The following is a 15,348-nucleotide window of genomic DNA, read 5'->3' on the forward strand; positions in this document are numbered from 1 at the left end:
GGAAGTGGTGTATGGGAATGACCAGCATCTGGGAGAGACATGAAGAAAGGCCCATCTTGCATGAGCCAGGAGATTCACCCAACCTTGGTTTCTCAGAGCAGCTTTCAGCACAAGGGATGACAACACTGAGTGTGGTCACCACTGGAACCCTCTGGGCAGGGATGAACATCTCCGGGGTGTGGATTTCACTGTGTTACTCCCGGGAAATTGGGTTGAGTTCCCCCATGAAGCAAGAGTAGAGCTCACTGGCTCTTTTGCACTCAAAATGCACCCAGCTGAGGGAGACTGCTGCCTTGCTGTGTGGGCAGTTCAGCCTGGCACGGGACTCATTCTGTCTGCTCACACAGCCTGAGCCTTCCTTCAGTGTTAATTGGGTCCTGAACCGTTTAATTGCTTTTCCTGGTATTCCTTAGACTTGGAAATAATCAGCTAATAACTGCAAATCACCACATGCTGGTTTGCTTCAGTGTAATGCAATAAACACAGAGAAAGCAGATGTGCCCTCTCATTTGCTTCACAGAAAAGTTGTGCAGCAGTGGCAGCTGGTTTCAGTGCACATTTACTGGTGGTACTGGGGGATTTCCAAAACCACCTCAAGCTCCCACCCAGGCACTCATCACACTTGTGGCAGTCAGGCTTCTCACGAGTTCCACTTAACCATGATGCAACAGTTTTGTAACCAAGCAAAAATGCAGAGGTTTCCTTCATTTAACATGTAGCTTTCATCACCCACTGCATTTGGCAAAGGATGCTACATCCCAAAGTCCAGAAGAGGAACTCTAGCCAGAGGGGAAGATGGGACAGGCTGCTTTATTTGCTTCAGCTTTCTGTTCAGCTCGGGGAGAAAGGGAAGCATATCTCACAGAACTGGCAAAAACTGTAAAACAAGAACAATATGTGTAAAAAAATATTTATAGTCTCAAATCCCTCTGAAGGAGTACAAGTAGTTAAAGCTCAGAAAAGAGGTGGTGGCAGTTCTTTACTCCCATTGCTCTGCTGCAAACCAGTTTGAGCTTTGGAAGATTTGAAGGCAGCTGTTAGAAAAGTTACAGTGGTTCCAATGCAAAGTCCCCACCCACTTACCACCTTCCAGAGATGGAGACAAGAGGCTCCAGCCGGGCTGAAGGTGCCTGAGGGCCAGTGCTGTAAAAGTGTCTTCTTTGCAGCCCCTCTGAGCCAGCACCTGGAACGATTTTCTAACCCTTGTGCACTTAAATGAGCATCAATACTTTACCACAATACTTTACCATCAATACTTTACCACAGTCAGCACTTGTCAGATGGTTTCAACCTGGGAAAGGGCTGTACAGCCACGGCAGCTCCTGCTGCTCTCAGGCCCTTTGTGACCTTGCTGGTGTCCAGCCCTACTTTGCTGCTAGTTAATCCTGCTTTTCTGATGAAGCATCTCATATAACTCTGATTGCCTGCAGCGCTCTGGCAGCACCACTGAGCCTAGGGAAAGGGATTTGGGACTGCAGTTTGCCCAGCAGTAGGAACTGAAAAGCCAGAGCCAGGAGAGTTAAGGTCGTGAGAGAACTTTCTGATTGCCTGCCGACTCCATTACATGCCCACAGAGGGGAAAGCAGGGAAAGCCAGGGCTAGAAGCAACCATTTCTTCCTCTCTCCTTGTATTTCCAGCTGCTGATACAACATTTGTTTGCCAGGGAAAAGGGACTGGCGTTAGTGTTCAGGGGCTTGTGGTCCGGCCTGGCTGGTTGCTGAAATTCGGCATTGTGCAGGCTGTCTCCCAGACCCAAGCTGGCACCAGCGCCAGCTGGGGCTGGTTTGACAGTGCCAAGTGGCTCCTGCAATCTGCCATCAGGAACCTGGCATGGTGAGTTTTGTTTGCCAACAAAAAAGGGCCAGCATAAGTGTTCAGGGGCCTGTGGCCCGGCGTGGCCGGCTGGGTCCCAAAATTTGGCATTGTGCAGGATGCCTCCTCGAGCCAAGCTGGCACTGGTGCCAACTGGGGCTGGTTTGACAGTGCCAAGTGGCTCCTGCAACCTGCCATCAGGAACCTGGCTGGCCTGGTGAGTTTTGTTTGCCAATAAAAAAGGGCCAGCGTTGGTGTTCGGGGGCCTGTGGCCTGGAGTGGCCGGTCGGATCCCAAAATTCCATGTTGCACAGGATGCTGCTTCGCAGTTTGGCAAACTGCAGGGAAAGACAGATTTCAGGTCTTACTGAAAAGAATTAATAATCACATGAGCAGTAACAGGGCATGAATTTATTAATCAAGTGGAAAAAAGTGATCATAGCATAAAACTAAAGAGAAAGCCCTTTCACGCAGGACTGGATGGAGAGTGCATTAACGTTTTTTATAAGCCCCTACATCAGAAGAAACTAATCTCTACTGCCTTGGAATAAAGGAAAATGATACTGAGGAAGATGGCATGTGAAATGTGGGACAGAGAACAGTAAACAGGAGGGTTATCAGGTGGTGCACGCCCCTACAGAACACTCTGTATGCTGCCAATGCCTCTGAACCGTGGCTCATTCTGCAGTTATACTTGGTTTAATGCTGACTATAACATCCAACTTCTGTGTCCGTACAGCTTAACCTATCTGCTTGGATGTAGCCACCTATGCCCTTGGCTGCCTTGCACTGGCCCCAGGGGTCAAGTCTTGATTCCATTCTCTCTTCAGCTACATAGATAATCCCTGCTTGAAGGCTATTTAACATTTGCTCAGTCATCACTTTGCACTGGCTTAGAGAGCCTGTTTCCCTATTTTCTCCCATTCCCCCTGGGGATGGGTGGTGCAAGACACGCTAGACAGGGAGAGGGGCTCCAGGGCAGGGCCAGCATTGAAGTAATGGGATGGTAACTCCCAGATTCAAGAGCTGATGGAAGGCATGGGGACAGAGGAACAGCCTCCTGTGGCAGCTCCATGGGCAAGTCTTATGTTGGGTAATGGGATACAGTGGCATTAGGCCAAGCTTTTGCTTGGAAATGTCACCATTTTACTGCATGGTTCCTCCTGCTGCAGTGGGAAAAGCAACACACAGGCTGTGGTGGCACTGAGCCAGACTGCCCAGGGAGGTGGCTGAGCTGCCATCCATGGGGGTACTCAGAAGGCAGGAAGATGTGGCACTTGGGGACATGGTTTAGTGGTGGGCTGGGCAGTGCTGGGTTAATGGGTGGATCTGATGTTCTTGATGGGCTTTTTCAAAGTAACCAATTCTACCATTCCATGCTCAGGCTTATTTCTGGCAATGTGCCATTCTCCAGTTCCTTGGCATCTTAACCTTTGTTTTGTACTCCCCTGACTAATCCAGACTGATTATGAGATATGGGAATGATGCTTGCAGGTTCATTGCAGTTCAAACACTTTAAATCAGCTATTTACTTTTTCTGCTCATTTTGTACATCTTCAGTTTGAGAAAAATTGCTATAGAGCTACAACTGCATTAGCAAAATTTCCAAGATCTCAAAAGCTGATGCTCATCTACAGCACCCCTAGGTTCCCTCAAGAGCTCCATTTCACAATCTATTTAACCATGAAGACTAAGGTCAGTCCATACCACACTTCAGCTGTCCAGCAGGAAATTTACAGGTGATGAATACCTCAGTTTTTCAGTCCTGGAAATTAAGGTAATTGGGTTCTGATGAGTGGAAGATCTGTATTTAAGCACAACTCTCCTCTTCTGATAGATGCTCCAAATCTGTTGCATCCTAAGTGTGTTTCATCAGTCATCTTAATTTTTTCTTCACAATTGCATTTCAGTCCTGTATTTTCACAAGTAATTCAGATTATTTTATGAGGGAATCAGAGATACTTTCTTGCTTAACATTAAGTATGGTACTTCCTCTACATAAGGGAAGGCCCAAACCCAATCTCCCTTCTGCAATTTAAATTTAAAAGCCATTTATAAAATGGATGGCATATTATCCAGAATTTGCTAGCATGGACTCTAGGCACTGTTTTGTCACAGTACGCAAGTTTCACCCACTCTCCCTTCCTCCCCCTTTTTACAATACAAAATTTCTAGTTGCTGGCTGCAGGCAGAGACAGGTCCCAAGTATTTCTGGAATATAATCCAGAAAGGAATTCCAAAAGCATCACTGGCATTTGTGCTATGTAAGATATATTTGAAATGACTGGTCACCTTTTGTCACACCACTAGAATTCCATCAACAACTGTGTGATGATAGATGTTTTCAAGCACTTAGACTTTGGCTGTAGCAGATAGACAAACCAGTAACTTCCCTTCATCAACCACCTGGGCCATCCAGGAAATCAAGAAACAGTCCCAGGAAGGAAACTCATGCTCAGAATTCAAATGGATAAATAAATGGTTAAGTAGTTAGTCATCATCACTTTGGCAGCTTAAAATGATGTGAATTCAAAGTGGAATGTGCAGTGCTGGATCCAAGTCCTTGCAGAGGTGTAAACGTCCTGTTCTAGCTTTCACTGCCAGTCAATACACTGCTAAATTATCTTCAGTGTTAGAATTATCACCCATGTGCTCTGACCATACCAAAGATGCTACGGAAATGACCCTGAGGAGGGATGCACAGAGTGAATGTTGTTACACAAGGATATTAGCAGGTCATAGGCACTTGCACTAGGGAGAGACAGGCTGCAGAACCTGCTGGAAATGCCAACAGATCATTACAAACACTGCTCTTAAGCATCACTATTAGGTAACTCAGTGGTGTGATCACAAGGAGGAAAACTTACCAACATCTAAATTCTACTGTGTGGGAGTAGGGCATATCTTAGTAGCTTAAATACCCCAAAGCACTTTAAATCCAACAGAACAGACAGCAACCCCTTTGGATCAAGGGCACCCTCAGCAAGCTGGTGCAGTCAACCCACTGGAGGAAAGGGATACCATCCACAGGGATCTCAATAGGCTTGAGGCGTGGGTGCCTGCAAAGCTCAAGAAGTTCAACAAGGCCAAGTGCAAGGTGATGCACCTGGGCCAGGGCAATCCCAAGCACAAATCCAAACTGAAGGATGAACAGATGGAGAGCAGCCTTGCTGAGGACTTGGGGTGAATGTGGGGCTGGGCACAACCCAGCAACGTGCACTCACAGCCCAGAAAGCCAAACATGTCCTGGACTGCACCCAAAGCAGTGTGAGCAACAGGGTGAGAGCAGGGATTCTGCCCCTCTGCTTTGCCCTGGTGGGACCCCCACCAATCCCACCTGCAATGCTGCATCCAGCTCTGGGATCCTCAGCACGAGAAGGACATGGACCATGGAGTGGGCCCACAGCAGGCCACAAAGATGATCAGAGGGATTAAGCACCACTCCTGACAGTTCAGGTTGTTCAGCCTGAAGAAAAGGCTCTGGAGAGATCTTACAGAATGTTCTAGTACCTAAAGGGAGCCTACAAATGGAGAGGGGCTTTTTACAAGGGCATGTAGTGTCTGGACAAGGGGGAATGGCTTTAAATTGAAAGAGGGTAGATTTACACTGGATATTAGGAATCAATTCTTTGCAGTGAGGGGTTGCCCACAGAACTTGTGTATGCCTTATCCTTGGAACTGTTCAAAGCCAGGCTGGATGGGGCTCTGAGCAACCTGGACTAGAGAAAGGTGTACCTGACCACAGCTAGGGGGGTTGGAACTGGATGATTTTTAAGGTCTCTTCCAACCCCAAATGCTCTATGATTCTGTCTTCACGTGTTTCTGCTTTTGAAGATTTTAGAATAATCAGGATTGTAAGAGGAATGACTGCTTCTCCTAGAGCACATCTGTACGTTAAAAACTCTAATAATCAGATATTTTAAAATCACTGAACTGCCAGTTAACCACCTTAACAGACCAGTATATTCTTGTTAAGTTATTGGACAATATGGTTTCTTTTCAATTTTTTTTATTTCTTTTGTTCTTAATTTTTGTTTGTTGTTGCTGGTTCTTTTGTTTGTTTTAATACAATTAAAGATGTACTCCACAAGAAAAAGCAGAAAGAGTCCTTCTGGAAAAAAAACAAATATATTGAACACATACCAATCAAATGGTACAGATATGGGACTGGCTTTGATTTCAAAATTTAAGTAGAAATAAAAAAGATGTAATGCAACAGCTGTTCAATTTCCAAGTCTAAGTAGGCACTGTAAAAAGACATTTCCGCTTTCTCCAGCACACATTCCTGTCTAAATGCTCCCACTGTAATCAACTCCTAGGATCCCAAACAAAAATAAAACCCAACACTGGGAACATAATCTTAGAGTAAAAGTTAATATCCATCCACCCACCCTCTTACAAAAAAGCAAACAAAAAAAAATCCCCCCAAATACAACCTTTCAATGCTGCTGTTCTGACTGGAGCAGAATTGGAGAATTTATAAAGGTTCAAAAGCACCCAAGGCAAGTAGTACAATACAATTTGTTCACTAACTTGTATTGGAAAGGAGATTAAAAACATTGAGATCTGCATCTTGGTACATAAAACTGTTGTCCTGAATAGAGAGAAATCTTTCAGAAAAGTTTTACAACTTGGTGGAAGTCCAGGACCCAGCTTTAGGCACCATTAATTCACGGGGTTTAATTCTGACTTTGTTATAACCACTTTTATATACTGTACATCTACCCTAGTTGTATCAGTGTTGGAACTGCTCACTGGTGTCCCTTTGAACAACTGTAAACTAAACCAAAGTATGCAACTCCATAGGAAGCTAGAGATCAGGTGAATATACAGCCAGTTATATCTCCCCTGCTTCACGCTCCTCTGAGCTCCTCGGCTCTTCCGAGCGGCCGTTAGCGCTTTCGTACGAACGTTTCTTGTCTTTGAAATCCCGCGGCGACCTCTCCCTCGAGCTTCTGTCTTTGTCACGGGATGTTCGATCGCGATCTCTCGAACGCTCTTTGTCTCTGGAAGATCTTTCTTTAGAGGATCTGAAACATGCAGTGCATTTGAGAATTCAAGTTAGACATGAACTGGTAGCTATCAATCAGCACTTAGGTTTTACATCTTTCTTCTTTTTCCAGACCAGCTTTAGATTTATATGAACAGAAGTGTATGAGAAGACACCAAATCATTCTACCCTTCTCCCTTTCCTACTTTAAATCCTACCTCAAAGTACTTGTCTTTTATCTACATTTATTACAGAGCCTAGATTAAGTTCAATGTGCTTCACTGCATCTCTTACTTTCAGTGTCCACCTCCAAGTTTACATTAACTGGAGTGGAGTGGAAATTTTTCATTTGCAGTCTTCTAGTTTAAGAACAGTGTCTAGCCTTTCTCAGACTATAAATCACAAACTTAAAAAAACATATTTAAAAACAGGAGTTTGATTAAAAGTAGCAGGAAATTAACTTGCATAATTCTGGAAGGGAGGCTCTATATGACAAACACAAAACAAATCTGGAATCTGTTCTATGACCATATTTTGTTATAAGAAATAACCCTTGTGCGACTTTGAAAGGTTGGGGTAGTGTTCTTTTTAGATATAGATAAACAGGCACTTTCAAAACCTTTATGATGGAGACAGAAAAGACCTGTTTTGTTAAATAAGCTAGGTAGTTTTAAACTAAATTAGTTACCTGTATGGGAGAAAAATGGATTAGACATCCCCCTTACAGATGCACTTAGGTCTGTTTTTGAAAAACATTCCATCTGTATTTTACCATATACTGCAATCACAAAATGTTCTAATACAGATTTTTACAGAAAAATCTTAACAGCTAGCCAATCAATTCCTAGTCAAAAAATTTGGTACTCTGGACCATGAGACTGTACTCTCTGCACTTACAGAAAGTAACTGTCACTTAACCTCCAAGCTTCAAAACTAATGTCTTCAAAATCTTTTACTAATTTCCTTTTGTAAGCTTATAAAGAAGTGAACTTTCACGTTAATTGCTCATCTGAAAAGATTACTTTCCCTACAATGTAGTGTTTTGCAAGACTTAGTACTTGCAAAAAACACTGAGATCCACAGGCATTACCCTATTTCACAAACTACATGTTACAGAAGAAGAGAAACTACATGCCAAATAAGAACTTCATCCCGGATCTAGTTCAACTGTTCATCAAGTACCTTGTGCCCAAGTCCCCTGCAGAAGTAACTATGATTTAACTCCTGAAATAATTTGAACTATAAGCCCTGCATGTGTGGCCACTTCAAAACCTGACCTTTTATGTTCTTGTACGTGAACAGTCTCAGGGTTTTAAGACTGAGCGAAGTATGCCACATTGTGCAATCCCAAGTCTTTTAAGTTATGCTCTCCTCATTAGTGTAAACAAGTCAGCCAATCCTCAGGAGCAGACAACAACTGAATCATTCAAAAGCAACAGCCCTAGCCTGCCCCCTGCAGTAATCTTTCCACGAGAGATCCTTGCAAAGCACAATCTTCAAATGCAGTGTAAAAAGTTGCCTTTCAGACATACCTAAACCTACTTTCATCTGGTGCAGTTCACAACAGATGGGTGTTGGGGACAAGAGCCCAAGGGAAAACCTGAATGCACTGCTGATACGCCTGGGTTCAAATGAAAATCAGCTGTTTCACTTCCTATGCTGCATGAAACTGGTATCAACTTGACACCAATACTCTGTAGCACTCATCCAAAACAGAAATAATATATTAACTCTGTTACTGATATATTAAAAAATAAAAGAGAATAAAGCACTCTGGGGTGTCAAATCATAGATATGCTGAAATTGTAACTGAAATCTGAGACAGACTCAAAATGTGTGGAAATTACTAAGTGGTAAGCATAAACTGAATTTAGTGTGAAAATTCTCACTGTGTGTTGGGAAAAGCCATTTATTTCTAGGGCAACATTCACCTCTTTTTGGAGCTGCGCTCTCGGCTCCTCTCCCTGGAGCTGTGCCTGCTTCTATGGTGGCTGCGGCTCCGGCTGCGGCTGGCGGAGCGGGACCTGTGGCGGTGCCGTTTCTCACGGGATTTGGATCGAGTCCGTCGCTTGCGTTCCCGCGAGGCCGAGCGAGAGCGGTGTCTGCGGCGGTCCCGGGACCTCGACCTAGGAACAGAGAGGGCTTTCAGCACACACTGCTCTCACCCAGCCACTCTCACCAGAGTGCTGTGAACGTTACACACGCTATGTGTGAGCACATCTGTACAGAGAATGAATGGCCTGCAGTGTTCACAGCCATTGCAGTGTCTGATTCACAGGCAAACAGACAGGGGAAAGCAACATCAGAAAGCCTACAAACTCCTTTTTGACTAATGCAGACAATTTTATAGTTAATTCATGACTGTATGGCTACAGGATAGCAAATTCAGGCTCCTGAAAGCAAATAAAAATATGTAAAAAATCTACTTTTTACATTTTAAACTAGTATCTGTATCAGGGAAAGAAGAACTTAATGATGCAGTGACAGGGATCATCTGCCAGAATCTGTGTGTTATGATGTTCATTAAAAACCGGACCATATTGTTCCCCATAGCTACAACAACAAAACTAATCTGGAAGGTTCTAAACACTACACAAATCTGGCATTTTCTTATTTTTTCGCCCCTCCAAGTCACTTTGCAATCATACCTCACTGGTGACCTTCAACTGTGTAGATTTGAAACTACACTCATACTATTCATGGGTGATCTGATGAGTTAACCTGGTGCTTAGGGATTTTGAAAACACGGGCTTTCACCAAAAGGTATTAGCCAGAAGCTTTTGTAAAGAAAAAACAATTCTCTGTGTATTAAGTGTTACTTGGGACATGAAGCTGCATTGTAATAGCCACAAAATAGATGTAGATGTATAAACTGAGTAGCATGGTGATAAATAGTGTACAAACACACAGAGAGATGACTATGTAACAGAAAGCTTTGTTTGTAAAGATGGACATCTTAAACTAACAGCGCTAGACAGTCTTAAAATGTTCCAGCTTGTGAAAGGCTAACTTCACCGCTGGTATTCCTTGTCTGCAGATTTATATACCTTTTGGCATGCTTGCTGTGGGATCTGGACCTGAAATAAATGGAAAATAGTAATTTTTCTTAAGAGAATCTCACTATCAAATAAAGTGCAATTTAGTAATAATAAACCAGACTAGCTGACCTGTTATTGTACTTCTTGCTTTAGCAGCAAGTATTTAAAGGCCTTTTATTTGATGTCAACATCTTTGTAACATGTTTATCAGGAAACACATCCCTGTTTTATGTCGGTTGGGTCTTTTAAAATTTATTTTTGAGACAACTCTACTAGAAGCCCAGAAGATTATCTGACCAGCTCTTTAACTTACATCCCTCCCACAGAAAAAGGTTCCAGGGGAAGTCAGTATTCCCAGATTTCCTGATAGGCAAATAATACCAAACTGCAACAGATTTCTGAAATTCACTGTTAACCTCTGAAACTTTAACATGTCATGAGAACTGCAACTCAGGTTCCATTCCACTCCAGCCCCACCAGGCCTGGAAGCTACTATTCCGTAGAAGAACAGGGAACTGCCTTCCTTAATCATACACTGAACTGCTTCCATTAAGAAAAATTTCTAACATCTCTGAAGGTAATTGTTAAGAGATGTAAGGCACTCATATGCATGCAAGCTCACGTCTGTCAGGTCTCAAAACAAGGTACACACCTGAAAATTATCTCAAAGGCCCTTTGTTCAAATTTCTAGAGACAATACTATCAGCAGTTTTTAAAAATGCTTTTTATGAGAACAATTCCATGTTTTAAGATTTAGAATGAAATTCCGTCTCAATCCTTCTAAGTTTCCAAGAAATGCAAACTATTGTAATTCTGCATATTTAGAAATGTGTATGAACTGTATCAGTTTTCTTATTAAACATACAGGTCATAATGTACATGCAATTAAAACAGATCCCTACCTCCTTAGTTTCTCCCTTTCTTCTCTTTCCCTCTCCTCTCTACGTTTCAGACGTTCCTGATTTCGTTTCTCCTGTTTATCAGCCACAATCCTCTGAAAGTAAAAGAATATATTAAGTTATATTAAAAAGTTTTCACATGAAGGTGCTATAAAAATAATCTAGACAGTTAACATTCAGTTCTTTCCCTCAGGCATATCCCCTTTCCCTTGTGTATATTATTCCCACTCTCTTCCTCAGGATATATACATATATTTTATTTTTTTTCTTGAAGAAACAGAAGTTATTGCAGAAGAGCTGCACATGGGTGTTACACGAAGACCTGAAATATGCAGTTATATATTAAGTTTTTAATAAAGGGGAATTCAGAACAGTAAGTCATGCCTTTAATGTGAGAGTTTTCATGCCAATCCTATCATATTTTGGACACTGGGGAAAGGCAGAAAGCAATCAGAACTGGGAGAGTTAATTGTTTCTTACAGGACTTGGTTGGGCCAACACCTAAGTTTTGAGGCTACTTGTTTCTGTATTATGACTGTGGGATAAAGTTAGAGCAGATGCTTCAGCTGATAGCCCCCAGGGTGAACTCACTACTACTGGGGACAAGGCACGCTCAGTAGAGGGCCCTCAGGTGTGCAACTCACAACTGGAGATCTGGCCAAACCCAAGTCTTGCCACCTTCTGGACATGATGCAAGAAATTCAACTCTTTGTAAAGACCTTCTTCTGAGAGGTGGAATTGCCCCAGCAGCATCTTGATTAGATCTCTGAGGAGAGCTCTGAGGAAGGAGGGGATAGTTATTGTTTTCTTTCTTTATCAGCAAAGCACTTTGAAAGATTAATTTATTGATGCTTTGGGAATGTGAAATAGTTATCCATGCATATTTTGTTCCAAATGATGTAAATAATTAGTTATTTCAAGCCTTTTTGTCAAATTATATCTATATTTCGTTCTACAACATCAGCAATTTAGCTACAAGCAAGGTTTCTTGTTCAAGTGACTCTTTGCATAATTTCATGGAGGGGTGAGAGGAAGTACACATGACCTGTTCTCGCATCTAAGATTTAAGTTACACCAGCTATAGTTAGGAGCCTGAATTGGCAACATCAACAGAAGAGCTGGCTCTCCAAAGGGCAAGTCCCAGTATCCATGCAAGACAGCTGGAATATTACAGAACATAAACCAGTTCATTTATTCAAATCCAGTAGCAGCAATTCCTGCTCTGAGGAATTAAACCAATTTAGCTACTGTCTTTGGTGATTTCTACAGTTACATTGCTTAACTGAACTGTGAACTCCATAATTTGTCATAAATTAAGGTCATAAATGGCATCAGTGTTCAAATCCATCCTCTTGAAAACCAGAGGTCCAGAATATCATTCCAGTAAGTCTTTCTCCCAGCATATGATTTCTGGTCAAGATAGGTTATAATATTCCAACTGGATTTCAAATGTTCAAGCTACAGAGAACATTCAACCTCCCCATAGCAATTATTTCTGACTTCAAGATATACATAATTTGGTATTCCCATTTTGGATAGCTACAGCCTTGAGTTGTTGGATTCTATTCAAAATAATTTCCTAATCTTTGTCCAGGTAAAATAAACAATTTGAGTTTTAGTCATTCATTATACAGCAGGTTGAGTTCCAAGCATTTCTTTACATTTTTTGAAAACTTTTCCAAGTGTTATTATCCTCCTTACTACATGCTCTTGTCAAGAGTCTCCTTATTACTTTTAGTCAATCATCTGGCTCAAACCAAAGTTCATTTGGCTATCTCCTATAACTGCTAAATATGTTTCAACATTGCTGTTGTTCACTCAAAATACAGTTCTCTATTTTAAAAAGAGATTTAAGTTCTTAGCTCCCAAGATGCATTACTTTGAATGTGTGTTTTAATCTACCTCAGTGCAAAAGAGGTCACTATCCAAGTAATTGATGCTAAATTAGAATGTTTAGTGGTTTTAGGCTAATGAACTCCCAAAGTTTAAAGGGATATGAAAAAAAAAATCACACACAGAGAAAGAAATACTCCATTAAGGCTGCCTGGCAAATAATTAAGTAGGAGCACACACAAAAAATGTAAGAATGATTTACCCTGAGTTCCTCAAGCTTCTCTCTTATTTCAATAAATCCCAAATGTAGTTTTCCTCCAAAGTGATCAGCAAGTCGTCGGTCATTATCATGAAGACCAAGGTAAGCCGAGCACACTTCACAAACCCGTAGCTTCTGCTGCTGAAAGCTGGAGGCAGGCATAGAATTCCTGTATACTTCCTAGAAAAGAATAACATTTGCTGTTACTTCAAAACGCACATAAACACAAGGATGACACTTGACTGAAGATACACTACAAATAACCAAATTCAATGTACACCAGAACACCCTTTAGTTAATTCACACTATTCATACTTAAGTGTATCACTAAGATACAGGACATGTTTCCTTATTTTGAAAGCTGAACACAGTTAAAAGGACATAAAATGTTTTTGCAAATTAAAAAAAAAAAAAAGTCAGGTAATTACTACCTTAAGATTATATTACATAGAAGGATGATGTACTTTTTCACGTACAACAATGAACAAAAAGTTTACTATGTTGATGTATTATGAAAATATGACACCAGTTTTAATTCTGAATCCCATGTAAAACAGCACTAGTCTCCTGAGAATTTTACCTGCTTTTTAGACACTAATTGAACACATTATCTAAGCAGAATTTACCTAAAGACATTCAGATGATAGATCAGCAAGACTGCCAGCAATCCTTCTGGTACTATTGAAACAGCTGCAGATACTGGTTTCTAGAAATTTCAGTATCTTTGTGTAATACGATATGGAAAAGCTCTTGGTGAATTCTGTCACGTGAACATTACCAGGATCATTTTGACTTTCCTGATACACAAGACATGAACTCTCTTTTAGTGAAGACAATGGACCACTCCACTGAAGCTTTCCAGCATGAGGTTACAACAGGATTGCCATAGCAAGAGCCATGGGACCAAACCAGATGCAACCATCACAGCTACAAAGGTAGTGTTCACAAATACAACTGACCAACACAGCCCAACTAAGATAAACGCATCATTTGTGGAAGGAAGTACAATTTTAATGGTATAGGAGTATATTGAAGGGTAGAAACTTTAACTGGATGCCACAAAGCAATTTCTTTAGTTTTATATGTAGCAATTAGCTAAGGAATTGACAGAGATAAGATGTCTTGCACTACACAGAGGCCAAGCAATTTAATTTTTGACCCTGCCCTCTCCATTCCCCAATCCTTACACAATCAACTTACTTCTGCTTCTCTCTTCTTTACCCGAGCCTTCTCCACTTCATCCATTACTTTTTGAGATTCTTCCACATTCCCATCAGCTCCAAGCTGTTCTACTTTGGCCAACAGTTTCCCAATTTCTTCATTCAATTCATGAACTCTTTCAGCCTTGAAAGACAAGAAAAGGCTTAACACAGGAAATACTTTTAATTATGGAAAACCATCTGAACTACTACTGAGTTATGGTATGCAAAATTAGAAGGACAGAATTAAAAGAAACACACAGAGAGAACTTCTCCAGTTAGAACTAAAACAGAAAATGCCTCTCTGCAAAGAACACAGACAAAGGCTAAGTTACCAAGTCTATGTAAAATTCCAGAAAAAGGATTTTGTTCAGCAAACTGCAAATAATTCACACTTATCCAAGACAGTCTTGAAAAATTAATATTTGTACAACCATGTCTCCTAGCATTTGCATATATGTGCAGAAACATCATAGGTTTTTCATTCAAAAAAGGTATACAGAAAAGGATATTGATTTTGTTTACTTTATAGATGAAGGTTGGATCAAAAAGTGTAAGAATTACTAACATGAATTCAAAACCAAGTTTCCTGAGGTCAAAAATATTAGAGAGGTCTCTTCCTTCTGTTCTCTTCTGTGCCTTAAAAGGCAATTTTAGGAAGGACAGGAAAAATGTATTACTTTTCCCCCTTCTTCGGTAGGAATTCTCAGATTTGATGTATTTTCAAAACTTGAAACTGTCTCCTTAGAAAAACTGGCCTCCAAAAAAAAGCAATAACTTGTCTGCCATGCTTACTTTAGCTGCAACTTCAGCACTGATCTCTTCCTGGGTTTCTGCTAGTCTTTTCTTGGCCACTTCTGTCCGCCGGTCGCAGTCTGCAATAAATGACTGCAGGTGGTCCATTGCCTAAAACATCAGAATGAACAAGGATCAATGCCGTCAAGAATATAAATAAATTAGCTGTAAGGCTTCTTCAGTTTATTAAGGCTTCACTTTCAGAAGTTTTTATTAGTGATTAGTGAAACAATCTACCGGTTTATGCTGACTAATCACACATATCTATAGAGATGGTTAAAAAATTATAATCTACACACTGCCATAGTTTCTAAGTATTTGAAGATTTTTGGAAGTGAATCTCTCTTAAGGCAGAAGAAGAAGAAGCAGTAGTGAGTATTTCTAGTGGCATTAAAATTCCTGGAAGGCTATTCTTGGAAGGATCACTTCATCCAGCCGTGGCATACAATACTGAAACTTTTTTCACTAGGGTTTAAGCAGGTATATTAACCATCCCTCCAAATAAGAATTAAAAAACCCAAA

The 15,348-nt window shown here is 41.1% G+C and overlaps 1 protein-coding gene across 4 annotated transcripts in view; it reads right to left on the reverse strand.

The window, feature by feature from the left end:
- Window positions 1–5,922: 5,922 nt before the first annotated feature.
- Window positions 5,923–15,348, reverse strand: part of LUC7L2 (LUC7 like 2, pre-mRNA splicing factor) — a 29,820-nt gene continuing 20,394 nt past the window's right edge. For 2 of the 4 annotated variants that reach the window (XM_058022497.1, XM_058022501.1), the window contains exons 4-10: window positions 14,827–14,937; window positions 14,033–14,176; window positions 12,836–13,012; window positions 10,744–10,835; window positions 9,851–9,880; window positions 8,735–8,929; window positions 5,923–6,843 (exon numbers count right to left, since the gene is read on the reverse strand). In XM_058022497.1, the coding sequence (XP_057878480.1) occupies window positions 6,651–6,843; window positions 8,735–8,929; window positions 9,851–9,880; window positions 10,744–10,835; window positions 12,836–13,012; window positions 14,033–14,176; window positions 14,827–14,937 (942 nt within the window). In that variant the 3' untranslated portion in view covers window positions 5,923–6,650. Of the gene's footprint in view, window positions 6,844–8,730; window positions 8,930–9,850; window positions 9,881–10,743; window positions 10,836–12,835; window positions 13,013–14,032; window positions 14,177–14,826; window positions 14,938–15,348 lie in introns of those variants that run through there. The other 2 variants (XM_058022498.1, XM_058022499.1) reach the window with 2 other exon arrangements.

The sequence above is a fragment of the Melospiza georgiana genome, chromosome 4 (assembly GCF_028018845.1).
Source record: "Melospiza georgiana isolate bMelGeo1 chromosome 4, bMelGeo1.pri, whole genome shotgun sequence".
NCBI lineage: Eukaryota > Metazoa > Chordata > Aves > Passeriformes > Passerellidae > Melospiza > Melospiza georgiana.